Source organism: Myotis daubentonii, chromosome 2 (assembly GCF_963259705.1).
Source record: "Myotis daubentonii chromosome 2, mMyoDau2.1, whole genome shotgun sequence".
NCBI lineage: Eukaryota > Metazoa > Chordata > Mammalia > Chiroptera > Vespertilionidae > Myotis > Myotis daubentonii.
Window position 1 is genome coordinate 21,984,780 of NC_081841.1, and position 26,591 is coordinate 22,011,370.

At 50.2% G+C, this 26,591-nt stretch overlaps 1 protein-coding gene across 3 annotated transcripts; it reads left to right on the plus strand.

Moving 5' to 3' along the window:
• Nucleotides 1-127: 127 nt before the first annotated feature.
• Nucleotides 128-26,008, plus strand: CD4 (CD4 molecule). 3 transcript variants are annotated; one of them, XM_059682080.1, is made up of 10 exons: nt 128-275; nt 6,407-6,512; nt 6,646-6,822; nt 19,376-19,534; nt 19,993-20,238; nt 21,699-22,028; nt 22,818-23,018; nt 23,578-23,702; nt 23,950-24,099; nt 24,388-26,008. In XM_059682080.1, exons 2-9 carry the CDS (start codon nt 6,464-6,466, stop codon nt 24,073-24,075), a joined length of 1,413 nt encoding a protein of 470 aa, XP_059538063.1. In that variant the 5' UTR covers nt 128-275; nt 6,407-6,463; the 3' UTR covers nt 24,076-24,099; nt 24,388-26,008. The 3 variants fall into 3 exon arrangements, with proteins under 3 accessions (XP_059538063.1, XP_059538061.1, XP_059538062.1); XM_059682078.1 differs by lacking the exon at nt 128-275 and adding an exon at nt 3,662-3,902; XM_059682079.1 differs by lacking the exon at nt 128-275 and adding an exon at nt 3,669-3,902 and having other exon boundaries at nt 24,032-24,099.
• The last annotated feature ends 583 nt before the right edge of the window (nt 26,009-26,591 follow it).

Here is a 26,591-nt window from a genome sequence, read left to right on the forward strand (position 1 = left end):
CTTTTTCCCTTGACTTCTGCATTTTCACTTTGACATCTTCCCCTACAGGCAGAGGGTGGGGACCCCAGCCCCAGGCAGTGACGCTGGGGGCCGGCCCAGGTCTGGGGTGTGGAGTCTCTCTACCCAGCTGGCTTCCTGTCTCTTCACTTAAGTGCGTCTCTGCAGGAGTAACAAGCACTCTCCCCAGCGGGGTCGCGGTGGCAGAGCTCCCAGCCCTCACATAGGCACACCTGTAGGGGAGCGACTCAGAGGGGACTAAAGACACAGGCCCAGAGGTAAGATGGGCAGACAGCTTCATACCTTTCTGCGGCTCCGGGAAGGGGAGGAGAGCTCCGGGAAGGGGAGGAGAGCGCGGCGGCGGCAGATGCGTTGGGATGTGCTGGATTCCCAGCTCTCCCACCGCAGGTCGGGCCACCTTCTCTTGCGTTTCATGAGCAGCCATCTCCCACTGGATCTGTGAGCTTCAAGAGGGACTATGCCAAACCCTCTCGGCATCCCCACCAGCCCAGCCCAGGGCCCGGGCCAGGGGCCAGAAGGTGCTCTCAGAGGGGGGTGGGCTCAGCCTGCAAAGTCAGAGAAGACCTGGGGACTTGAGGCCAGCTCAGGCTGAGAAAAGCAGTGGAAGGCAACTAACTATGGAGAGAGGAGAAGATGAAGACGGGGAGAGAGCGAAAAGAGAAAAAAGAGGGAAGGGGGAGTGGGAAAGGGAGAGAAAGAATATATTAAGGAAGGAGGGGAGGAGGCCTATAACAAACAAATGAGAAGGGGAAACAAAGGGAAAAGCAATAAAAAAATAATAATAAGAGAAGTGGAATCTAGTCTAGAGGCAATTCTCCCAAAATCAATTTTCCCAGTGACACCATCACCAAGAAGTCACACCAGAAATCACACTGGCGGCATTTCGGACGTAAGCCGCACGATTGACGCAGCCTGTTAATCGTCTTTTCTGTTTATATGTATTTGATATGTTTGTCTACTTGTGTGCGTTTTTTAGGACATCTTGCACAATATGTCTAAAGACTTCCCCTTTAACTAGCTTTAAAATGATGAGTGAAATGGAAAGGTTAAAATTTTCAAAAAGGATTGACTTTGAGCTCTACGTGTGACATGCTAGAAAGAGGATAGATAGAGACACATTTTTAGGCAAATACATCATGGGAGATATTGGCTCTAAGAGAATCGGTTCTAGGTGTCTTAGCTGCTCCGACAAAGCAGGCTAGGGGGCTAAGGAGGGATGTGCAGCCCCCAGGCTTGGCCGAGTGTGGGGGGCCCTGGGGGGGTGAGACCCCTCAAGACAGGACGCCTTGTCCGACCCACAGCCTCAGACCTTCTCTCCCCCAAGACCTCCTCGGCTCCGCCCTGTGCCGGGGCGCCCTCCGCCTCCCCTTCTGCGACTGGACAGGGCCTCCTCGGGCAGTCAGGTTCCTGCCCATAGAAAAGCCCCTTCTCCCCAATTCAGAGGCTTCGCTCTGGGTGGACTACCTGCACCTGGATGCCCTGCTCCGCGGGGCACACGTTCAAGAGCTCGAGGCTGCGAGCAGGACCTGACGGGGACGATCGCCACCTTTTCGTGTTTTGACAAATAAATTTGGGGCCCTTTCCACAAAATGGCCGCCTCGGCCTCCCTCCGCTGAGAGGCTTCCGAGAGGACGGGCCAGAGATCACTCGCCGGCTGGTTTCCCTCCCTCGGGGTGAGGACACTTTTCCGGAAGAGGTCAGCCTCAGAATAAAAGCTGCCCCGCCACTGGTTCCAGGCAGGGCCTCTGGGCACCGGGGCCTCCCCTGGCCACGGTGGGGGGAGGTGGCCCCCCGCCAGGGAGCTGGGGAGACCCAGGGCCTCGCCCAGTGTGGACGCTGAGTAAAAGCCTGTTGCATGAAAGAACTCTGCTGAGGTGGGTGCTGGGAGGAGGCAGGTGGGGCCTGGGTCTGTAAGGCTCTAAGGTTGATCTCTGTTCTGCACCTTTCGGGGGACAGGGGAAGGAGGGGGGCGCGGCTCCCCCACCGTGGGCGTCTGAGGCAAAGGAGAGGATGGCGGAGGTTGCAGCCACCGAACCACAGGGTCCCTCAGGGGGGTCGTGGCATCGAGGAAGGTTACACGACGCCAGTAAGCCGAGGAGAGCGTGTGCGGTGGGGGGCACATCCGTGGCTGGGCCAGCGGGGCCGACTGGGGGCCGCGGGGAGGAGATAAAAGTGCCTGTGGGACCACAGACTGTCACTGTGGTGAGGCCGTGCCCTCTTCCTCTCCCCAGCCTCGCTCCGCATCCCATCTCGGGGGGCCAGGCTGAGGGCAGCAGGAACCCCAAGGGCGCTGCGTGTGCGGTGCGTGGTGTGCTGCCGTTTTGGTCTCATCGCCCCCTGTTCTCTGTCTCCCTTTTGGTCGACTGCGCTGTGCACAGGCCTCGCCTCTCAGAATTTCCTCATCTCTCTCCCTCTGCCTCCACCTTGCTTGCACTCCCCTGGGCTTCGTGTGTGATCGTGGATTGTGCAGAGCGCAGCTGTGGCTTTAATGAGCTGCTCGGGGTCGCTCCTTACCTGCGGCTTCCCCTCCCGTCCTCCCGCGTCAGCCCCTGGGGCGTCGGTGTGTTTGTCCCAATCTGTGTTTTTCCCTTTGTCCACCCTGCAGCCACCGCCCTTGCACCCGCCCCTCCGCTCCAGGCTGTGCTCGGCGGGCTCCCTTCAGATCAAAGCTTGTCGAAGCCTGCATTCCAGCCAAAGGCCTGGATGCCTGTTTACGGGCAAGAAATGGAACTGGAGCTCGGTGGCAGCTGGAATGGGGAGAGACGAAAAAGGAGAGGCAAGGGGCACTCCACGCAAAACCAGGAGAGTCAGAACTGCCTCCTGGGGTCTGAGGCGCAGAGGGAGAGAGACACTTAGGCAGGGAGCTGCAGATGGATGCATCCACGTGGGGAGGCACAGATACAGAAACGCAGGGGATGCGAGCAGAGAGACACTGCAGGGGGCTGGGGGAGGGGTGAGAAGTGGGGTGGGGGAGGAGAGAGAGGCACCAGGATCTTGGGGACCAGCGAACCCTCCCAGCCTCTGGGGGTGGGGTGGGGGGAGGTGTACAGGATGCTGCAGTACTGGGGCGGAGCGTGTCTGGGGAGGCTGAGGATGTGGGAATCAAAGGCCAGCTCTCTGGGGTGGCAGCGGAAGCCCAAGGCACAAAAGCAAGCAGCAGCTGGAAACCCCTAGCCTCCTGCCTCAGCTGAGCTCTGGGGGCCGGCTGGGGCAGCGCAGGGAGCTGGGGGCAAGAGTGGGCCTCTGCACAGACCTAGGATCCTGGCGTGGGGAAGAAAAAATGACCACCATTTGGGGGAAGGTCAGGAATATCCCAGCTTCCTCAAGCACCGAAGCTGAATTTGGGCCCTGGGAAGTGATATCCCCTAGGAGACCCCTTCAGTCTCTGCTCACCAAAGACACAGAGAGAGTCCTGTTTCCCCGGGATGAGAACCACTTCAGATGTGAGAGTGCCCCTGCCCCACGGTCTCACCCCAGCCTTCCCTTCAACACCTCCCTGCCCCAAGCTAACTTGTAAACAACTGCACCTGTGACCAGCCTCCTTCCTTTTCTAAACCCTCCTTCCTGACATCTTCCTAGTTCCCTGGTTAAAAAAAAAAAATTCTATCTGTTAGTTCGCCAAAGGAGGAACACAGGAGGCCAGAACGGTGAGGGATTATGAATTTATTCGATCATCCGCACACCAGGTGGCTGAGCCCCAGAAGGCTCCAGCACCCCGGTGATGGGAGTCAGCGGTTTTTAAAGGACTCTAGGCGGGCTTTCTCTGGGCGGAGAATTCTCCGTGCAGGTCCGGATTTTGGGAAGTCTGGAGGGGAGAGAAGATGGTCTTAGCAAGTGGATTGTGGTCTCGGCAAGTGGAATGTCCACTGTGGAGTGGCCTAAAGGTCAGTTGTTGGATCAAACCTAGCACTCCAGCCTTTTTGTTTTATGGAATAGGGACGAAGGTCATATATTCTGTAATTATTTCCTGCTGAGGCTGGACTTCGAGATCACAGGGTATTGGCCTTCGATTGTAGTCAGCTGGAATGTTGTGTGGATTCCTCCTGGCTGGAGCGAGGGGTTGCGTGAGAGCCTTGAGTGATTTCATTAAGTTTGTCATAATTGACCACAATACCCTCAGTTCCTGCTGCCTCGCTCAGGGGTAGAATGGGCGCGGGAATAGAAGAGGCTGTTGAGGAGGGTGGTCTTTGGGTGGCCCGAGAACAAGTGTCAGGTGGGAAAAGGCTGTTTTGGAGCTTGCATTCTTGGGACTTGGGCTCTCAGGGGCTGGGGAGAAGGTGGTTGCTGGTTAGGAGGGTCTGGGTTTTGGGAATCTACTGCAGGTGAGGGAGGGGATGTGTAAGAGGGTGGAGGTCGGTGGTCTGCTGGGTCAAAAGTAGATTCAGAATCAGAAGTGTTAGGGGTATGATGTTTTGTGTGAAGGAGAAAGCCCTGATGGGTAGCGCAGGACTGAGAGAGAGGAATGGGACTGAAGGTGGAAAAGGCCTGGACGTAGGGAATCTCTGATGATTTTCCATGGCAGTGACAGCAATTATGTTAAATTATGTCTGCAGGTCAGTTCCCAGGGAAGGGGGTATCGATTCCATTCTTTGATCAGACCTCACACTATCAGGCCCCTACCATGTGCTTGGCCCTGGGTAATGATTCTCTCAGGCAGGTCGAGTGCCTGGAGAGAGCTTTTTAAAAAATCTCCCCCTGCCCTGGCTGGTTGCTAAGTGGTTAGAGCATCGGCCCTCAGACCGAGGGGTCCCAGGTTCAATTCCTGGTCAGGGGCATGTTCCCCAGTCCCAGTGGGGGCACGTGGAGGAGGCAACCAGTCCATGTACCTCTCTCATGTTGATGTTCTCCCCCCCCACTCCCCCCCCCCGACTTCCACTCTCTCTGAAAATCAGTGGAAAAAATTGGGTGACGATTTAAAAAAAAAAGTCTCCTCCCAAACCGCATCAGAACCCCCAGCCCCCAGCCCCCCTCTTAACTCCCAAGTCTCCTTGAACAGCCCTGCCTCCTCTGCACACCTCGGGGTGGGAGGCCCTTCCCTTTTCTTTCATCTAATTCATGGTTTTCAGGTTTAAGTGTGCGTCAGTCACCTGGGGGTTTGTGAAAACAGACTGCTAGACCCAGCCCCAGCTTCTGATTCAGCACGTCTAGGTGGGGCCTGCGACTTCGCACTTCTAACCAGTGTCCACCTGCCGCTGCTGCCGCTGCGGATCTGGACTCACAGTGGAGAATCGCTGCTCTAACCTAATGCTACCCCTTCCTCAAGGTCTATTCAGAACTTTTCTGCAGGTTTCCCCTCCTTCCCCCCACCCCCCACCTCCCACCCCAACCAGCGACCACAGAACCGGCTGGGCTGCCGCTCTGTCACTGAACGCTGAAACCACCTCCTGCGGTGCCCCGGGGAGGCGTGAGAGGGTCGGTCCGCTGGTGCACAGGGCCTTACCTTCTGCTCTTTCTCTCCCTGGCGCCTCACACGGGATCAGGCCCAAGTCCTGGGAATCGCACCTTAAGTCAATCTCTTCTCCCACGTCTCACCGCCACTGCCTGAGTTCAGGCCTCCCCTTTCCCGGCAGGGCTGTTTCAACCCTGACTCCGTGCTGGCCCTCCTCCCACTCATCTTTCACACAGCACATCCACCCTGCTCAGGAGCCATGCTGGCCTGTCCAATGTTAGTATGCGCTGCTGAAGCCACCACGGTGGGCACTTGTGACAGCCTGTAGCTGCCGGTCCCTATCCTAGGGTGGGGCCTGCGCCAGCGCCAGTGGTCAAAACATTCACACCACTCACGAGCCATTTGCAAATCTAATCGTGTCCTTCTCTACATAAAATCCTCCACTGGCCTAGCCGGTTTGGCTCAGTGGACAGAATGTCCGCCTGTGGACTGAAGGGTCCAGGGTTCGATTCCAGTCAAGGGCAAATGCCTGGGTTTCAGGCTTGATCCCCAATGGGGGGCTTGCAGGAGGCAGCCAATCAATGATTCTCTCTCATCATTGATGTTTCTATCTCTCTCCCTCTCCCTTCCGCTCTGAAATCAATAAAAAAAATTTTAAAAAAATCCTCTGCTGGCTCCCAGGGCACAGGGTCGGGTCCCAGCATCCCAGCATCCCAGCATGGCATTCAAAGACCTTCGTGACCTGGCGTGGCTCCCTGGTCTCAGTCCCCACCAATTTGCTACTTTCTCGGTCCTTTTCTGTTGGCAGCTGGCAGAGACCCCACCCCTGGCCTGGGCACAGCACTGGGTGGCACATGCTGGTGGGGGTCTGCTTAGAGACACACACGTCCACGTCCCTGACTTGGTTGTAGGTTCCTGAAGGGAGCAATTGCCTAGCGTCCCTGTCTGCCCCAGGCCCAAGAAATGCCCACTACCTAATGATTAGTGTCTCTCCCTCAGGCTCTGCCCCTTCTTCGGGGGAAGACCCAGGTCCCTCCCTGCCTCAGCAAGGCCACCATGAACCAGGGAACTTCTTTTAGGCACCTGCTCCTGCTGCTGCAACTGGGTGAGTGCTCAGACTTGGGGTGTGGGTGCAGGTGGCCTGGGAGGAGGGGCTGACTGAGAAATGCAAAGGTGGGGGATGGGGTGGAGGTGGGGTAGTGATTGGCTCAAGGCCTGACTCCTTCTTTTCCACCTAGCACTGCTCCTAGGAGCCACTCAGGGGAGAGAAGTGGTGCTGGGTAAGGCAGGAGGCCAGGTGGAGCTGCCCTGCAAAGCTTCTGAGAAGAAGGACATGCCATTCATCTGGAAAGATTCTGGAGGAAACACGATTGTGAGCACTCTCTACCACACCGGTGCTTCAGGCTGGGTTATAGGTAAGGTGGCCCGCTCCCCATTCAGGAAGAAAGCATTGTGAATTGAGCATCCCTGGTGTCAGCGCTCTACTCCTAGGAACCTCTGGGGTCCCAGAGGGTTTAGGGTGACAGAGACCCAGGTACATGTGTTAGTTTTTTTTTTTTTTTAATATATTTTATTGATTTTTTACAGAGAGGAAGGGAGAGAAATAGAGAGCTAGAAACATTGATGAGAGAGAAACATTGATCAGCTGCCTCCTGCACATCCCCTACTGGGGATGTGCCCGCAACCCAGGTACATGCCCTTGACCGGAATCAAACCTGGGACCTTTCAGTCCGCAGGCTGACGCTCTATCCACTGAGCCAAACCGGTTTCGGCCATGTGTTAGTTTTAAGTGATAATTATAACATTGCTTTTAGGAGTTTTGGTTTTTTTCAGGGTTTTTTTATCCTCACCTGAGGATATGAGGATATGCTTATTGACTTTACAGAGAGACAGAGAGAGAGAGAGAGAGAGAGTGAGAAACATCAATGTTAGAGAAATATCAGTTGGTTGGCTCTCTGAGGCCCCCTGACTGGGGATCAAACCCCTAACCTAGATATGTGCCCTGACCAGGAATTGAACCCACAGCCTTTTGGTGTATGGGACGATACTCTAGCCAACTGAGACACCTGGGCTGGTGCTAGGTTTTTGGTGTGTGCGTGCGTTTTTTTACATGGCCTTCTGTTTATGTCAAGTGATACTGACTTCCTGTTTATTATAGTGATATAAAGTTTCCTTTTAAATGAATTTATTTAATTTTAAAAAGTGAATCCATTTTTAAATATATATATATTTCTATTGATTTCAGAGAGGAAGGGAGAGGGAGAGAGAGATAGAAACATCAATGATGAGAGAGAATCATTGATTGGCTGCTTCCTGCACGCCCCCACTGGGGATGGAGCCCGCAACCCAGGCACATGCCCTTGATCAGAATCGACCCTGGGACCCTTCAGTTCACAGGCTGATGCTCTATCCACTGAGCCAAACCACCTAGGGCACAAATGAAACCATTTTAAAATGTTACATAAATAGGAAAAGTAGATTTGGCCAAAATCATGTATAAGGTATGTGAATGGTTGAAGTCTGGGAAATATGGCTGCAGCCCAAGACTCTGATCTTTTTTTAAATTGTTTTATTGCTTAAAGTATTACAAAGGGTATTACATATGTGTCCTTTTCCCCCCCCCACCCTTGACAATCCCCTGGCCTCCCCTACCCCCCAGTGTCTTATGTCCATTGGTTATGCTTATATGCATGCATACAAGTCCTTCGATTGATCTCTTACCCCCCCCTCCTGCCCCCAACGCCCCCCCCCCCGGCCTTCCCACTGCAGTTTGACAATCTGTTTGAGGCAGCTCTGCCTCTGTATCTATTATTGTTCAAAAGTTTATAATGGTCTCTATTATCCATGAATGAGTGAGATCATGTGGTATTTTTCCTTCATTGACTGGCTTATTTCACTTAGCATAATGCTCTCCAGTTCCATCCATGCTGTTGCAAATGTTAAGAGTTCCTTCTTTTTTACAGCAGCATAGTATTCCATCCCAAGACTCTGATCTTACTAGAGAGGAAACTGTGGCCCTGAGAGGACGCGCCTGCCTGAGCTTATGTGCCCAGTGAGTGGCAGCGCTGGGTTGGAGCTTTGATTCTCCAACGTTCAGCCTAGGCTCCCCTGTGGAAAGCTCTCCTCAGTGCCGTCAGACCTGAATTGGCCACAGTGCACAGGAAACTGTGTTTGTTGCAAATGGACATCTCCCGCCCTGGCCGGTGTGCTCAGTGGTTAAGGTGTCCCTCAGTGCTCCAAGGGGTCTCTGGTTTGATTCCGGGTCAAGGGTACATTCATGTATTGCAGGTTCGATTCCCAGCCCCTGTCAGGGTGCACTGGGAGACAACCAATTGATGTGTCTCTCTCTCATCGATGTCTCTCTCTCTCTCTCTCTTTCTTCCTCCTCCTCCTCCCTTCCCCCTCCCTCCCACTCTCTCTAAAAATCAATGGGAAAATACCCTCCTGTGGGGATTTTAAAAAAAGAAAGAAATGAACATCTCCCCTTCCAGTGCGGATGTTCTTTCTGGGCTCTGAGAAACATGAATCAGACACCCATATCCACTCTTCAGGTCTGAACATGAAAAAGCCATTCCCTAAAAACTGACAAAACCCCCAACTCCTGATCTCTTTCTGATAAAAACACAAAGCAGAAATCAGCAGATTAACTGTCCCCTGCCTGCCATGTCCTCTCCTCCTTCAAACAGCTACTTCAAGAGGCCCTATGATCAAACTAACCTTCGTCCTCCCCTGGACCACGGGCCCATTACAGAACTTACACCCTTGGACAGAGCCCAGGACCACAACTCCCACAAACGCTGCAAGCGATTTTCCCGTCCTAGAATTTTATTCTGCTAAATCGCTTGAAATAAATTGACTTTCTGCTAGGACTTTATTTTTATTACTTTTTTTAAAAAAATTTATTTATTTTTTAAAATTTCTTTTATTTCTTTATTTATTTTTTAAATATATTTTTTATTGATTAAGATATTACATATGTGTCCTTGTCACGTTATCCTCTACCCCCGCCCCCCCCCCCCCCCCCCCCCGCTCATGCCCTCACCCCCCTGTTGTCCGTGTCCATTGGTTAGGCCTATATGCTTGCATGTAAGTCCTTTGGTTGATCTTTCCCCCTTACCCCCACCCTCCCCTCCAAGGCCCGACAGTCCAATCAATGCCTCTCCGTCTCTGGATCAGTCCTTGTTCAGCAGTTTATGTTGTTCATTATATTCCACAAATGAGTGAGATCCTGTGGTATTTATCCGCTCTCCAGTTCCATCCATGCTGTGGCAAATGGTAAGAGTTCCTTTTTCTTCTTCCTCTTCTTAAAGAATACCTTTCAGCATTTCATATAATGCTGGTTTGGTGGTGATGAACTCTTTTAGCTTTTTCTTATCCGTGAAGCTCTTTATCTGACCTTCTATTCTGAAAGATAGCTTTGCTGGATAAAGTAATCTTGGTTGCAGGTTCTTGCTATTCATCACTTTGAATATTTCTTTTTCTTTAAATATATTTTTTAATTGATTTTTTACAGAGAGGAAGGGAGAGAGATAGAGAGTTAGAAACATCCATGGGAGAGAAACATCGATCAGCCGCCTCCTGCACATCTCCTACTGGGGATGTGCCCGCAAGCCAGGTACATGCCCTTGACCAGAATCGAACCTGGGACCCTTCAGTCCGCAGGCCGACGCTCTATCCACTGAGCCAAACCGGTTTCGGCTGGTTTCGGCACTTTGAATATTTCTTGCCACTCTCTTCTGGCCTGCATGGTTTCTGTTGAGAAATCAGCTGACAGTCATATGGGTACTCCCTTGTAGGTAACTGACTGTCTTTCTCTTGCTGCTTTTAAGATTCTCTCTTTGTCTTTTGCTCTTGGCATTTTAATTATGATGTGTCTTGGTGTGGTCCTCTTTGGATTCCTTTTGTTTGGGGTTCTCTGCGCTTCCTGGACTTGTAAGTCTATTTCTTTCACCAGGTAGGGGAAGTTTTCTGTCATTATTTCTTCAAATAGGTTTTCAATATCTTGCCCTCTCTCTTCTTCTGGTACCCCTATAATTCTGATGTTGGTATGCTTGAAGTTGTCCCAGAGGCTCCTTACACTATCTTCATATTTTTGGAATCTCTTTTCTTTTTTCTTTTTTGGTTGGGTATTTTTTGTTTCTTTGTATTTCAAATCTTTGACTTGATTCTTGGGATCCTCTTGTCTGCTGTTGGATCTCTGTAAATTATTCTTTATTTCAGTCAGTGTATGCTTAATTTCTAGTTGGTCCTTTTTCATGTCCTCCATGGTCTCACTATACTTATTGAGGGACTCACTAAATTTATCGGCGGTTTCCATAAAATTCTTGAAAAACCTTATAAACGTGGCCTTGAACTCTATGTCCAGTCGTTTGCTTTCCTCCATTTCTGCCATTTGTGACCTGTTTCTTTGTCTCCGCATTTTGGCTGCTTCCCTGAGTTGATAGAGTGGCTTTGTGTGCTAGGTGTCCTGTAGGGCCCAGTGGCTCAGCCTCCCCAGTTACCTGAGGTGGACACTCTTGGTGTACCCCCTTGTGGGCTTTGTGCACGGTCTTGTTGTAGTTATGCCTTGGTTGTTGTAGGATCACTGGGAGGAATTGACCTCCAGGCCAATTGGCAGTGAGAATCAGCTGTGTCTGCAGTGGGAGAACTTCTGTGCTGGAGACACCCTTCTGGGGCAAGACTTGCTTCAGTGGGGCTTTGGTGCTCACTGAGACTGCACCCTGAGTGTGTCCCTTATGGATCTGAGGAGTTGTGAACTGGATGGTCCCCCTCTGACCACTGGGTACAGTGGCTCTTGGATCTAAGGAGGTGCTAATTTAGCCTCTGCCTGAGGTTACACAGCAGGAGCTATGAAGAGAACTGCAGATTCCCCTTCCTTTTTTGGAGTTTGGAGGTGCCCTGATGAGGCTCAGCTGTGAAGCAATGCAAGCCGCTGTGGGGCCTTGGGCCTTCTCTTGGAAGTTCTGGGTCTGTCTGGCCCAGCTGCAGTTAGGTAATTATCAGGTTGCAAAGGGCCGGGGCATTCACATGCAAAAGCCTCTGCCTCAGCCTGGGTGGGGCGGGGTCTCAAGGAATCAAAGGGCGGAGCAAGCAGCTGTGGCGAATCCTCAGCCCTGTCCTAAGGAGTCTCGCGTCTCAGTGTCCCGGTAATTGCTGCGAGCACCTCTGAGGGAAAGGAGCCCTCAAGTTCGCCTGCTGCCAGACAGTCCAGTTTCTCCCCGTATGAGTCCTGGGTCCCCAGAGACTTCCCGGACCCGGAGTTCAGAGCAGTCGGGAGCTTGTGACTCCCTCCGGATTCAAAAAGACAGCCGCGTCCTCAGGTGCCAGCCCCTTTCCGCGTGCGCGCGAGCCCCTGTACCTCTGCACTTTACTTCCACAGCTCCTCTGGCTCTCAGTGTGCTTTTCTTTCCTTCTAGTTGTAGAATTTACACTCAGCCAGCCTTCCTGTAGTTCTGGATGATGTCCGTTTTGTCTTTTTGATGTATTTTTCAATTGTTGTGGGAGGCAGCAATTTCCCGGTGTTTATCTATGCCGCCATCTTAGTTTCTCCTATTTTTATTACTTTTAAAGTTAAAATACGAACTTGAAAAAATGATACAGGTACAGGATAAAATTTTAAAACCATGCAAATGACATAGTGACAATAAATATTCCTCCTACTTATGATCCCCAGTTCCTTAGCTCTTTTCCCGAGAGTCAACTGTTTTAATCACTTTTTATGTTTTCTTCAAGAGATGAACTCTGCATGTAGAAGCCCATATGTATATAGCCCTCTCCTCCCCTCCCCCCACCAATATGTTTTTATTGATTTCAGAGAGGAAGGGAGCGGGAGAGAGACATAGAAACATCAATGATGACCAGCTGGCCTGGCTCAGTGGTTGAGCATCAACCTATGAACCAAGAGGTCATGGTTCGATTCCTGGGCAGGTAATCTGACCCAGGTTGTGGGCTCAGTCTCCCAGTGTGAGGTATGCAGGAGGCAGCTGATCAATGATTCTCTCTTGTCATTGATGTTTCTATCTCTCGCCCCCTCTCCCTTCCTCACTGAAATCAATAATAAAAATATATTTTAAAAAACACACGTAACTGTAGACTTAAAAGACATTTGGGGCATATTTGTTTATGAGACAGTTGAGTTGCTCTGTCCTCTGTGACCAGAGTTAATCCAAGTATTCTCATTTACATGTCTTAAAGGGGGAAGCTATTCAGCACAGTGTGTACATACAAAGTCCATTGTTTTTGTACAATAAAATGATATGATTTTTTTAAAAAATTAGGACTTTCAGAAAAATGAAGTAGATGTATGCATTAGTCTTCTTGGACTGCTATAACAAAATGCCATAGACTGGGTGAGTCAAAAAACAGAAACTTATTTTTTCACAGTTCTGGAGGCTGACTGTCTGAGATTAAGGTGCCAGCCAGCATGGTTAGTTCTGAAAGGACTCTCGTCTTGGCCTGCAGATGGCGCCTTCTTGCTGTGTCCTCACTTGGTAGAGGGAGAAAGCAAGCTTTCTGATGTCTTTTCTTATTAGGGCACTAATCACATCATGAGGACCCCAGCCTACAACCTCATCTCAATCTAATTATCTCCCAAAGGCCCCATCTCCAAATACCATCATATTGAGTGTTAGGGCTTCAACATATGAATTTTGGAGGGACAGTTCAGCACATACTTTTCACTATTGCTCCCAATAAGTGTAACAGAAAATCCTATGGGCTTTACTGGAAATTATATGTAAAACTAACATAAGAAGATTTTGAAAGTTGCAGAGAAGAGGGCAGACTGGTAGGGGCCTCGGGACCTGAGGAACGACATGTAGTGAGTTTTCTTATTGCCTTATATATTCCAGTCTTGGAGCTGAAGAAGCTGGTACGCTGAAAGCACCAATGGGCACAGACAAAAATAAGCCTCAACAAAAGCCTGTGTTTTCTAGACAAAGGACCAGGAAAGGAGCAACTTAGAAAGATAAAACACTTTTAGATAATAACTGCTCTACTTTAGTCAAACACCAGAGAAAAACACTGTGGCCCACAAAAAGAATGAAAAGTTCCACATGTATATGCTCAGAAAGATGTGAAGCATATTGTGTTAAGTGGAAAGAGTAAGCTATATGTGTAATATGTTCTCATTTTAATTTAAAAATACAATGTGTGTGAATATATGTTTGCATGAGCTAAGAAAAAAGCATGGAGGAATCCACACCAAACTGAATAATAGTATTAGGAGGCTGGGCCAAGGAAAAGGGAAGTGTTGAGTCTGTATAATTTTCCTAATTCAAATAACTAACTTAAAAAGTAAAGATTAACTTAATGCAACTCTAAAAATGTATATTATGAATAGTTTCCATTTCTCTTAAAAATATATTTCTTTTATTTATTTTGGAGAGAAAGGGAGAAGGAGAGAGAGATAGAAATATCAATGATGAGAGAGAATCATTGATTGGCTGACTCCTGCACGCCCCATACTGGGGATCAAGCCTGCAACCCGGGCATGTGCCCTTAGTCGGAATCGAACCTGGGACCCTTCAGTCTGCAGGCTGACACTCTATCCAGTAAGCCAAACCGGCTAGGGCTAGTTTCCATTTCATTAAAATTATTTATAGATATCATTTTTGGTAGCACCCTAATATTCTATCAAATTCACGTACTCTAATATGCAAGCCATTATCTTCTTGTCTAATGTTGGATCCTATTAACAAACACTATAGTTATTATTTTTGTACCCATATTTTGGTTTGAAATTTTAAATTATTGTTTAATTTTTTTATTTATTGATTTTAGAGAGAGGAAGGAAGGAGGGAGAGAGAAAGAAAGAAACATTGGTTTGTTGTTCCAATTATTTATGCATTCGTTGGTTGCTTCTTGTATGTGCCCTGACCAGAGATCAAATCTGCAACCTGGGCATATAGCGATGACACTCTAACCAACTGAGCCACCCAGCCAAGGCTTAAATTATTGTTTTGAGGACATAGTTCTAGAAATGAAATTAAGGATATGAATTTTTAAGAACAGTTGACATATACTGCATGATTGCTTCCAGGAAGGTTCTATTTATTTTCAGTAAGTCTGGATGTTACTTTGTGCCATTCTCACTAGCACCCTTGCCAACACTGAGCGGTATTAGTATTTAATTTTTTGTGTTTGTTTTGTTTTTTTTTTTACTAATTTGACAGTTGAAAATGTCATTGTTATTTTACTTTGCATTTCTTTGATCACCTGTGAGATTGAAACAATGTGCTTCTTTCTAAAAATTCTTAAGTCTCTGTGTCAATGCTTTTGTTCTCTTTCGGTGATTTGAGTTTTCTGCAGAGCAGCTCCCTTCCCCAACTTCCTGATCTCTGACAAAGGCAGTGTCATTCTCCTGAACTAAGAGTTAAAAAAATTTTTTTTCTTTTCTTTTTTTTTTTTGTGTGAAACCCAAATTTATTTTTATTTAAAAATGCTCAAGAGACTTTAAAAAGGCCCAAAGGCCCAAAAGCCCAAAGGCGTCCAGGTTTAATTTCAGATCATCCTGACTTGGCATACTTCCGTTTCTCCTTTTGTGAGGCATCAATTTGATCCTTGTTAATGAGACACCTCGGCAATTCTAGTCGGATTGTGGTGACATCTTGTGACTCCCAGTATCTGTCATAAATGGTCATCAGGTTATGAATGATGAGAAACATAAGACCAGAAATAAGCATGAGACGTCTGCAGATTTTACTTTAATATCCTTTCTGAATTATTCTTTGCAACCAAGCCCAGTGATCAATTTGAGTAGGGGAGATCATGATGAGTGTCACCTGCAAAGACTGGTATTAAATGCAGCTCTTTCAGAAAGAAACCAGCAAACACCCTTCAAGATGAAACAGCCCAATTTTTTCTGCTTCAATCCCTGGTTTCCTATCCATCACCAACTATGGCCATTCCTTCCTTTGGAGTGTTTTTCTGTTCCATCTTCTTTGTTCCCATGGGAATGCCACAGTCATTCACCAAGGCCACATGCCTCTCCGCTACTACAATTCTCTCTCTAATAACTAGTCTCTCTCATTTTGATTTCTCTTCCACCCGTTACAGCACTGACTTCCGAAGCAATGCCCTCCACATCTCACTCCCTAGGCCGTTAGACTAATCTAGAAGCTTCTGCCTGACATTCACCCCAGCATCACTTCCCAGCCAGAAACCTCCACACCCCAGTGGTTTCCTCAGTGCTTTGAGGTGGTTGCCCACTGGAGCTTTCCTCCTTCCTGGATGACCTCACTGCTCTCCTTCCCTCTAGTCCACTGCTTTTTACCTCTTTTAAGTCTTGGTTCAACACTGGTCTCCTCCATGAATTTATCCCAGACCCAACCACACTCTTGACTTTTCACACCATCCTGCAATCACTTTTGCAAAGTATAGGACAGCCTGGACATGTGGGCCATGATGGGCTCAGAAGAGGAAAAGGAAAGCAAGGAGGAAGAATTCTTTTAGGGAAAGGTGGATACATTTTTTTTTTTTTTTTTTTTTTTTTTTTATTGAAAATTTTTTTTATTAAGATATAACTGACAAGGCATAGAAAATTTTCATCACCCGCCCTAGCCAGTTTGGCTCAGTGGATAAGAAGACTCTGAGAAAAAAAAAAAAAAGAAGAAGAAGACTCTGAGAGTCGGGCTGTGGACTGAAGGATCCTGGGTTCGATTCCTGTCGAGGGCACATGCCTGGGTTGCAGGCTCGATTCCCACTGTGGGGTGTGCAGGTGGCAGCCAATCGATGGTTCTCTCTCATCATTGATGTTTCCACCTCTCTCTCCCCCCGCTTCCTCTCTGGGTGACGCCTCCGAGAGCTGGCCCTGCAGCAGGTTCAATTTTTGGACGTGACGTCTACAGTCAGCACCAGAGCCCTCACCATAAGCCCGTAAAAATGACTGCTTCTCTCCACAAGCTTTGCACGTCCATTTGAGACTCTTTTTCATCTGGTGCGCCTGGAACAGGCGGCAGCGGCAGCACCGCAGCACCCGAGCCTGCGGGGGCGGCGCCATGGCGGCCTCGGTCCCGGCCCGCGAGCGCGCGCGCCCCGCTCTCCAGTCCTCCGCGGGCCCCCAGGTGGATACATTTTGAATCAACTGAGTTTGGGTGATGTCAGGCTAATCTGATAAAATCCCCTTGGGCCACTGGAAATGTAGGCCCAGAATTGAGGAGAGGTTGGGAGTATCACCTGGGGAATCATCTGCAGAGCTGACGGGGGGTGCAGTGGAGTTTAGAGCATCTATAGAAACGGGGAAGAGGATCCAAGACAGAGCCTAGGGCAGTGATGGCGAACCTATGACACGCATGTCAGAGGTGACACGCGAACTCATTTTTTGGTTGATTTTTCTTTGTTAAATGGCATTTAAATATCAAATAAATATCAAAAATATAAGTCTTTGTTTTACTATGGTTGCAAATATCAAAAAATTTCTATATGTGACACGGCACCAGAGTTAAGTTAGGGTTTTTCAAAATGCTGACACGCCAAGCTCAAAAGGTTCGCCATCACTGCCCATTTACGTAACACCTAAATGTGATTTCAGAATAGGAAAGAAAGGGAAAGGTGCTTAGATATGGAGGAGAGAATCAAAAGAAGTGAAAAATGGGGCAGAACTAAAGAAGGCTACTCTTTCAAGAGTTCTGGTAAATTGTGGAGGAACATAGTAGGATTTCAGAAAAATTGGGGAACTAAACAATGTGTAGATCCAAGGGAAAGGGCAAGTAGGGTAGGAACAACTGAAGGGACAAATGAAAGGGGTGTTGGGTGAGTGATGGAGGAGGGTCCATGTCCTCAGGGTAGTGGACATGGACAGGGCTGCACTGTGCCCAGGGCTACAGGTTCCTAGAGAGGATGAGCCTGAGCAGTGGGGAAGGGGGGATGAGGTCTGGAAGAGGAGAGAAGGGTGAATGCATGGCCAACATGGCATCCAGTCTCCCGCACCAAGGCCAATATAGGAAGAGGGCCTATGACTGCTCAGGGAGGCAGAGATGGTGCAGAGAGGGTTGGGGATGGGGCTTTATCTCAGTCACCTTCTTCCCACCCCAGCAAATATGCATTCCAAGTAAAAAATGGTGTGTTTGCTATGTAAATGTGGCTTCTAAAGCCCTCCACAGGGATTCTGGAGCTACCACTGCACATGGGGAAATGGTTAGTGAACAAGGACTTCCTCTCGGTGATAGTTGTTAGATACTAAAAGAGGAGACTGCATGTCCATGCCTGAGGAACTAGTACTGCATAGCGTACTAGTGCTTCACAGTGTACCTAACCAGCCTGGATTTTAATTCCATTCCACCACTTACTGGAGTCAAAATTCAAAAGGTAGAAAAGGGGCCCAGCCGGAGTGGCTCAGTTGGTTGAGTCATCATGTGCACTAAAAGGTTGCCCATTCGATTTCCAATCAGGGCACATACCTGGGCTGTGGGTTTGATCCCCGGTTGGGGCCTATAAGGAAGGCAACTGATTGATGTTTCTCTCTCTCTCTCTCTCTCTCTCTCATCTCTAAGCATGTTCTCAGGTGAGAATTAAATTTTTAAAAAAGGCACAAAAGGGTATATAGTGAAAAGCCCCCCTCTCACACCTTTCTCAAGGGTATTTACTTCCTATCCCACAGGGGCAACCAAGGTTACCATTTTATTATGCTTACTTATAGAAATATTTGTTCATATACAAGGTAGATAGATGGATAAAGATAGATACATTTCCCACTCTTTTAAAAAATATTCTTTTTATTGATTTCAGAGAGGAAGGGAGAGGGAGAGATAGAAACATCAATAATGAGAATTATTGCTTGGCTGCCTCCTGCACGCCCCACATAGGGAATCAAGCCCACAACCCAGGCATGTACCCTGGACCGGAATCAAACCATGACCTCCTGGTTCATAGGTCAACACTCATCCACTGAGCCATGCAGCCAGGCTCCCACTCCTTTTTAAACAAATGGTAGCCTATTTAATATCTTGCTTTATTCTTATATATTATTCCATCTCAGTATATAAAGAGCTTCCTCATTCTTCTTTCATAGCAACCCACTGAATGGGTGAACTACCTACCTTTTCTTGGTAGTCATTTAGTTTTGTATGTGCACTTGCAATTCTGGTATCTACACTAATAAAAGCTTAGGTGGTCCTCGTGCCCTCACGCCCACATGCTGGGCCGGTGGCCACTCCATGCGTGCAGTGAGGCCTGGGGGTCCCGCAGCTCCATGCGGCACGGAGGAGGCTGGTCCCATGTGGCAGGGGAGGGCAGTGTGGGCAATCGGGCCAGCAGGGGAGGGCACTTGTGGGCAGTTGGGCCAGCAGGGGAGGGCAGTTGGTGGTGATCAGGCTGGCAGGGGAGCAGTTAGGCATCAATCAGGCCAGCAGGGGAGCAGTTAGGGGATGATCAGGCTGGCAGGCAGGCGAGCAGTTAGGAGCCAGTGGTCCCGGATTGTGAGAGGGATGTCCAACTGCCAGTTTAGGCCCGATCCCGCAGGGATCCCACATTGGAGAGGGTGCAGGCCGGGCTGAGGGATTACCCGCCCCCTGCATGAATTTTGTGCACTGGACCACTAGTATATTACAAATTACTTTCCAAAGAAATTACACTGGTTTATGTTCCTGCCATCATTGTGCAAAGAAGAGTTTGGGCAACTACTTAATCTCTCTGAGCTTCGGTTTCCTTATCTGCTAAATGAGCAAAACAGTGCTATTTGTTGGTTGTTGTGCAGATTAATTGGGATGGTACATGTAAAGTGTTTGGCATGTAAAAGCTGATGTTTTCTAAATATGATGTTACTTTATTTTGGATTAGTGAGATATTGTCCTGGCCAGGTAAATGCATGTGATGGGACCTCCTTGCCAGCCTGGGGTTCTCTGATTAGGACAAGGACAGATTCTGCAGGAAATTAGTAAATCAGATGAGAAGAGTTGTGAGCCGTGCCTTCACCAGGGGTACCATGTCTCCAGCATACCCCAATCTCCTCCCTATGACTTCTACTCCCAGGTTCCTCCAAGCTGAAAAGTCGTGTCCATTCAACAAAATCCCTATGGAATCAAGGATCCTTTCCTCTGATCATCAGTAATCTTGAGATAACAGACTCAGGGATTTATAGCTGTACAGTGGACAACAAGCAAACAGAAGTGGAACTTGTGGTGTTCAAATGTGAGTAGGGCAGACCTGGGGTACAGACACCTCCAGCCAATCACCCTCCCCTTCCCTCCTATCCCTTCACCCAAATCAGGGCCAAACTAGCTGTCAGTATTTCAATAGTCCAGAGCCAAATGAGACTGACCACCACATCTCCTCAAACCCTCCTCAAGCCTTGGGTCAGACATGGGGGAGAGGAAAAGAGCTAAAGGGAGGAAGGAGAAGGGCAAGGAGCCAGAGGAAAAAGGGGGGCGTAGGGGGGGGGGAGACAAGGAAAGAGAGGAGAAGGAGGAGGATGGAAGTGGGGAAGAAGAAGAGGGAGGCCCTGCCTAGGGCTGAGGGTGGGCAGCTGGGCATTGACTGAGAGAAAGATGTTGGGGCAGGGGTAATGGAGACACTCTTGGTTTCCTGGCTTCTTCCCTTCTCCTTGGCGATAGAGTGTGTGTGACACAGGTGACCTGCTCTCTCCACAGTGAATGCCAATTTGGATATCAAAAATCGCATCCAGCTCCTGCAGGGACAGAGCCTGACCTTGACCTTGGAGAGCCCCCCTGGTAGAAACCCTTCAGTAGAATGGAAAGGTCCCGGGAATAAAAAGCAGAATAGGGACAAGAGCCTCTCACTGTCCCAGCTGAAGTCGCAGGACAGTGGCACCTGGACATGCACCGTCTCCCAGGACACGAAGAAACTGGTGTTCGAAATAAACATCATGGTGCTGGGTAAGAGCTGCTCCTCTCTCCTGCAGAACCCCCTCTCCCCCCCACCCCCCACCCCACAGCCCCACCTCAAAGGCTGACAGACCCTCCCTCTGCTCTCATTGCTCTACTCCTGAGTCTGGTACTAGATGACAGAGGGAGGCCAGGGCCAGGCTCCCCTAAAGCTGAAGTCTAGCCCTAACCGGTTTGGCTCAGTGGATAGAGCGTCAGCCTGTGGACTCAGGGGTCCCAGGTTTGATTCCGGTCAAGGGCATGTGCCTTGGTTGTGGGCATATCCCTAGTAGGGAGTGTGCAGGAGGCAGCTGATCGATGTTTCTTTCTCATCGATGTTTCTAGCTCTCTATCCCTCTCCCTTCCTCTCTGTAAAAAATCAATGGAATATATTAAAAAAAAAAAAAAAAAGCTGAAGTCTATCCTAGGGATACACTGGGCCCTCTCTTCCTCAGGGTGGTGGACATGGAGGAAGGAAGGGAGATGGGGTGGCAGGATGTGAGGGGCCCCACAGGAGGAGTGTCAAGGACACCTATTTTCTTTGTTGCCTCCACTCTCCACTCACCCACCCATTTGCAAATCCACTTACTCACTGGGGGATACTAGCCAGCCCTGAGGAAATGCTACATTCACCTTTAGAATCCTGAGCTAGGCACGGGGGTGGGGGTGGGGGGCAGAATGCAGGTCTAGTCCTCCGCGGGTGCTTGTGTGACACAAGGTGGGGCAGTGTCTGCACTTGGATTCAAATCCTGGCTCTGACAACCTTGGACAAGTTACTGAACCTCTCTGTGCCTTGGATTCTGTAAAGTGGGGATGATGCTCACCATGATGTACCCACCTTGTGGTGTCATGGTAAGAATCGATGCAATGTAAGGCCCGTAGAACAGAGCCTGGCACATAGTCAGCCTATGTAAGTGTTTGCTCTTATCTTGTGAAGGGTGCTAACTTAAGCACCTAAGAAATGCAGGCCAGCCCAGCTCATGAGGCTCAGTGGTTGAGTGTCAACCCAGGAATCAAAAGGTGAAAGGTTCAATTCCTGGTCAGGGCACATGCCGGGTTTGTGGGCTTCATCTCCAGTAGAGGTGCATGCAGGAGGCAGCTGATTGATGATGTTTCTCTTTCATCGATGTTTCTGTCTCACTCTAACAATCAATAAAACCATATTAAAAATGAATAAATAAATGCAGGCCAAATACCTTCTGTGCTCCCAGATCCTAAGGAAGGAGAGGACGCCTCTGGCTGGGCTGTTCTACGAGGGCTTCCAGGGGGAAGAGGAACGTGCTGGGGTGGAGAGATGAGAGGGATTAGAGAGCTAGATGGGAATTTAAGGGCCTGAAATGACAACCTGGGTGTTTGAAGGCACCTGGTCCCCTTCCATCTTTTTGCTGCCCCCACCAAATGCCTACCCCACTTTGTACACCCTTATCATTCTACCTCCTTCTAACCCAGGTTCTCTCCCTTCCTACCTCCAGCTTTCCGGAACGTCTCTGACACAGTCTATACAAAAGTGGGGGAGCCCGTGGAGTTCTCCTTCCCACTTACCTTTGAGGATGAAAACCTGGTCGGGGAGCTGAGGTGGCAGGAGGAGGGGACCTCCTCCCCTCAGCCCTGGATCACCTTCTCCTTGGAGAACAGAAAGGTGACTGTGAAGAAGTTTCAAAAGAAGATCCAGCTGAAGGAGACACTGCCGCTCACCTTCAGCCTGCCCCAGGCCTCGCTTCAGGACGTTGGTTCTGGACACCTGACCCTGAATCTCAGCCAGGGGCAGTTGCATCAGAAAGTGAACCTCGCGGTGATGAGAAGTGAGGAGCCGGGCTGAGAAGGGGAAGACGGGGGGACAGGAGGTGGAGGGGCCTGACCAGGGCTCCTTCTAAGGCAGGACTGGCCCCCAAAGGGATGCCTAAGCCCTGGTTGTCTGATGGGGCTGATGGAGGGCCGACTGGTGTGAGGCTGGTTTTGAACTAAACCTGGAATCCATATGTCCTTCCCTGACATCTGTGAGCCAGCCTAGGGCACATTCCACTGAGAATCCCCAAAGGGCATATGCTGACAACCAGGGTTCTAGTTCTGTCTCTGTCTCCCCACCCCCACCATGATCCTGGCTAAGCCCCCTACCTGTGTGTGTCTGCTTTCTACTAATGAGGATGACCACATTTGCTCTGAGTGTACTAGTGATGATGACAATGTCAGGCTCCACACTGAGTTCTTCACTTCTCTGTTTCCTTAATCACCATAACAACCCCACAAGCAATAATGGCTAATACTTGATGCTTCCCACATGCCAGGCCCCATTTAAGAGCCTACAAGTACTTGTGCATTAATAATTATCTGGGGCTCAGGTTGCTAAGTAACTTGTTCAGAGACACAGATCGTAAGCTGTGGGGCTGGGATTTGAATCCAAGACTGTTCTGTTGGACCTCAAAAGCTGTGTTTTCTCTGTTAAAGCTGTATGACAATGTGCTTGAGATGCCGAAAGAGGAACTCCCATGTAAAGTGTCCTTTTGATTGTTCTACTGATTCCCCTTAGAGCATGGAGGTGCCAAGAACTCAGAGGTCCAGGCTCCTAACCTCAGGTTCTTGTCCCTCTACAGTGACTAAGTCCCAGAACCAATTGACCTGTGAGGTGTTGGGGACCAACACCTCCCAGCTGATGCTGAGCTTGAAGCTGGACAACCAGACTACAAAGGTCTCAGGTCATCAAAAGCTGGTGCAGGTGAAGGACCCTGAGGCGGGGAGGTGGCATTGTCTACTGACTGCCAACAACAAAGTCCTGCTGGAATCCAATGTCGAGGGTGAGTGAGGCCTAACCCCAAGCCCCTTCCTCCTCAGCTGTGGGACCTTCCCAGGGTTGGCAAAGAAAACGCAGAGTCCCAGTCTCCCAAGTCTCCTGAGAGAGGTGGGTTATGTGCATGGTGCCCGGACACAGGGGTGATAAGGTGAAGTAGGGTATGGTCCTGGACCCTAGGGACCCACATGTAGCCCTGAAAGTTCCCAACTGCCCAAGGTCTGCAGCCCATGAATGGGGCCCACCTGACCAAGAGTCCCCATCCTTGCTCCTTTCCTAACCCAGCCACAGCACTCGCCCATGTGTGTGTGTGGAAGGCACATAGGATGGACCACTGCTCCTAGCTCCCCAGAGTGCCCTGTAGTCTTCAAACCTTAAAAACCCTTCCCCAGTCTTTCCCCTCCAGCCTGGTGGCCTGGGAGAGCCCAGAGGGTCCTGCCCCAGTCTCCCAACCCCAGCATCAGGCCCAGGTGTGGCTGGGCAGCCAGGCCTTCCTCAGGCCTCCAGAGTGCGGTGCCCAGAGGGAAGGTAATGTGAGCTGAACCCACCTCTCTTCTCTCTTGCAGTTTTGTACTCAGAGTTAATCCAGGCCTCGCCAAAGCTCCTGGCCATTGTGCTGGGGGCAGTAGGTGGCTTTCTGATTTTCACTGGGTTCTGCATCTTCTGCTGTGTCAAATGCTGGCACCGAAGGGTGAGTGAACCTCCTTAGACCTCAATTCCCGCCCCCCCCCCCCCCGCCCGCCCATACACACACATAGCGACTAGGGTGTCCTGTCTATGTGACCTGCTTCTGCTCTGTTTCTCTCTACCCACCATCGAGTTCCCTTATTGCAGACTGGGCTCTGTCCCAGATCCCAGGGAGGGAGAGGCAGGAAGGAGCAGAGAGTGAACTCTGGGACAGATGGCCTCAGCCACAGTATCTGCTTCTCCTCTCCCAGCTTTCCCCACTCCCCCCTCCAAGGGGCACCTCCCTTCTGGAGGCCTGGGACCCTCACTACTCCTCTCCTTCTTCCTGGACAGCGCCAGGCAGTGCGGATGTCTCAGATCAAGAGACTCCTCAGTGAAAAGAAGACCTGCCAATGCCCCCAGTAAGGAACTGGGGGGGGGGGGGATGAAAGGGGGGTGAGAATGGGAGGGCTAGGGGGAGAGGAGGGGGAGGAGGGATGCAGATGAGGAGATGGGGGCTAAGGGAGGTGGTGGGGGGAGAGAAGGGTACAGCGGGATGGCTGAGGAGGTAGGAAGCAGGCAGAAGGTGGAGGGAGGATGTGGCCCAGAGGCCATTACCAAACTGGAAGAGAAGAGGGGCCATGGAGGTCCTAGAACTCCAAGGAGTTGGGGAGGAAGAGCCTTGCTCCTCTTCTGCTTTTTTCCTCCAGCCGGCTCCAGAAGACATGCAATCTCATTTGAGGCACTGGCCAGGGGGAGCTTCCCACTTGCAGCCTCCCCAGCTGTCTACCCTGCGTTTCCTGTTGGGCTCCGGGGCCTGGGGACCGGATGAATGTAGCAGATCCCAGCGCCTTTGCCATCTCCTGCTCTCCTTGTCCACAGCTGGCCATTGGGTCTCCTCCTCCGGAGGCTTACTCACACCACCGCTCCCCGATTCCCTCTTCTGTTGAACCCTCGCCCTTCTTTGATTATTTCTTCTCAACTCTGTCCCTCACGGCCCACTTGGATCCCGGGGGAGCACTCAGGACCAGCCCTGCCTGGCCTGGAGTGTGAGGCTGGGTGACTGAAGCACGAAGCACAGGATTGTCATCTTACAGGGAAGAACCTTGGCACCAGAGAAGGCAGGGAGTAGGCCAAGGTCACACAGCCCATCAAGGACAGGTCCAGCTCTAACCGCTCCACCGTTCCATTCTGACACACACCCTTGTCCACAGCTCACACTTGTGCACTGACACAATTCCTTATCACCCAAGCAGCACACTCAGTTTATAAACCAGTTCCACATCCTTTATCTATTTAAACTTTATGAAAGTCCCACAAGGCCCTAGCCGGTTTGGCTCAGTCGATAGAACGTTGGCCTGCAAACTGAAGGGTCCCAAGTTTGATTCCAGCCAAGGGCACATGCCCAGGTTGTGGGCTCGATCCCCAATGGGGGGCGTGCGGGGGGCAGCCGTTCATTGGTTCTCTCTCATCATTGTGTTTCTATCTCTCTCCCTCTCCCTTCTTCTCTGAAATCAATAAAGAAATATATTTTTTTAAAAAAGAAAAAGAAAATCCTACAAGGCTGGTAGTGACAGGACCAAGATTAGCATCTCCAGTTTATAGACCAGAAATGGAATTCACAGAGGTCATATTGATTGCCCAGACTGCTTGGCCCCTAGTTCTATGGCTGTTTCTTGAACACAGAACAGATACCACAGATATCTCTGCAGCCGGCTAGTCACGGGTGCTCAGTATGTACCGGAGGGTTCACAGGAGCACCTTGGGGAGGCCTGCCTCAGGAGGTCAGAGCATGGAGGAGGGCCTTCCTGCCTGAAATCCCTCACCGCCTGCTGGAGGCAGAATCCTGTTACCAGAGGACAAAGCCTTCAGCTCTCCTACTCAGGGCACAGGCTGGGAGCAGAGTTCCCAGGGACCTACCACGTACCCTGTACAGAACCTTCTGGAAGGTGAGCCTTGCCAGGGCGGGCAGGCACTGGGGAAGAGTGAACCCACTGAGAGGACTTCCTGGGAAGGGTGATGGTGCTGGGCTTCAGTCCCCCTGCCTTGCATGGCTCAGCTCCTTCACCCCCAGACCATTCAGGATAAGGAGACTTAAGGTTACATGTACTCTTCCTCTTAATTCAGTTCTCAGGATCCCTAGCCTGCTCTGCCTCTCCTTCCGGTCTTTCTCACAATCTCCCCCAGTCCCTCTGCCCTTTCCCTTCCCTTCCCTTCCAGCCTGCCTCTTCCAAGAAGCACACCCAGGTGCTGCCAGAGCTCCCATTGCTTGCTTTGTATTCCTGCCCCTTCCCCATCCCTACCTCCGAGCTGACAAAAATACAGTAAACTTACTATAAAGAAGATGCTCTTCATTTGTGTGTGTGTGTGTGTGTGTGTGTGTGTGTGTGTGTGTGTGTGTGAGAGAGAGAGAGAGAGAGAGAGAGAGAGAGAGAGAGGTGGACTCTTCTCTGGGGACCCAGAATCTTCTGATCTGTGGGGCCAGACCCAGAGCAGAGGTTGGCAGGCTTGGCCCTAGGAGATGAGGTTTCTCCCGACAGGAAAAAATTATCTGGAGACTGGTTACCCACCTACCCACCCCCAACGGGGCCTGCATGTGTGTGTGAGGCTAAGACTTTGTAGTCACACGTGTGTCATGGATGCACGAGGGGGAGAGTCTGCAGGGGGGTGTGCGTTCCTTCCACACAGTGCGTATGTGTGTGCTGGAGAGCCAGGACCATGAGAAACTGGGATGTGCAAATTGTGTGTATCCCTCAAGGCGCGTGAGCTTGTGTTCCCGGAGGGGTGTGTGTGTGTGTGTGTGTGTGTGTGTGTGTGTACTCTTTTAGACCTGTGCACCCCGCCCCACGAGCAGCCCAGTATCAGCAGCACCCCTCACTGCCCCCAGCCCCCAGCACATGCCCGCTGAGCTGCA

What these genes read in the sequence shown, in the direction of transcription:
- CD4 (XM_059682078.1), top strand. Translation starts at nt 3,840, where the DNA reads ATGGTCTTAGCAAGTGGATTGTGGTCTCGGCAAGTGGAATGTCCACTG. An exon ending in TGCTTCAGGCTGGGTTATAG is followed by an intron (nt 6,823 to 19,375) that starts GTAAGGTGGCCC and finishes TTCTACTCCCAG; the next exon opens with GTTCCTCCAAGCTGAAAAGT. An exon ending in GCTGGAATCCAATGTCGAGG is followed by an intron (nt 23,019 to 23,577) that starts GTGAGTGAGGCC and finishes TCTCTCTTGCAG; the next exon opens with TTTTGTACTCAGAGTTAATC.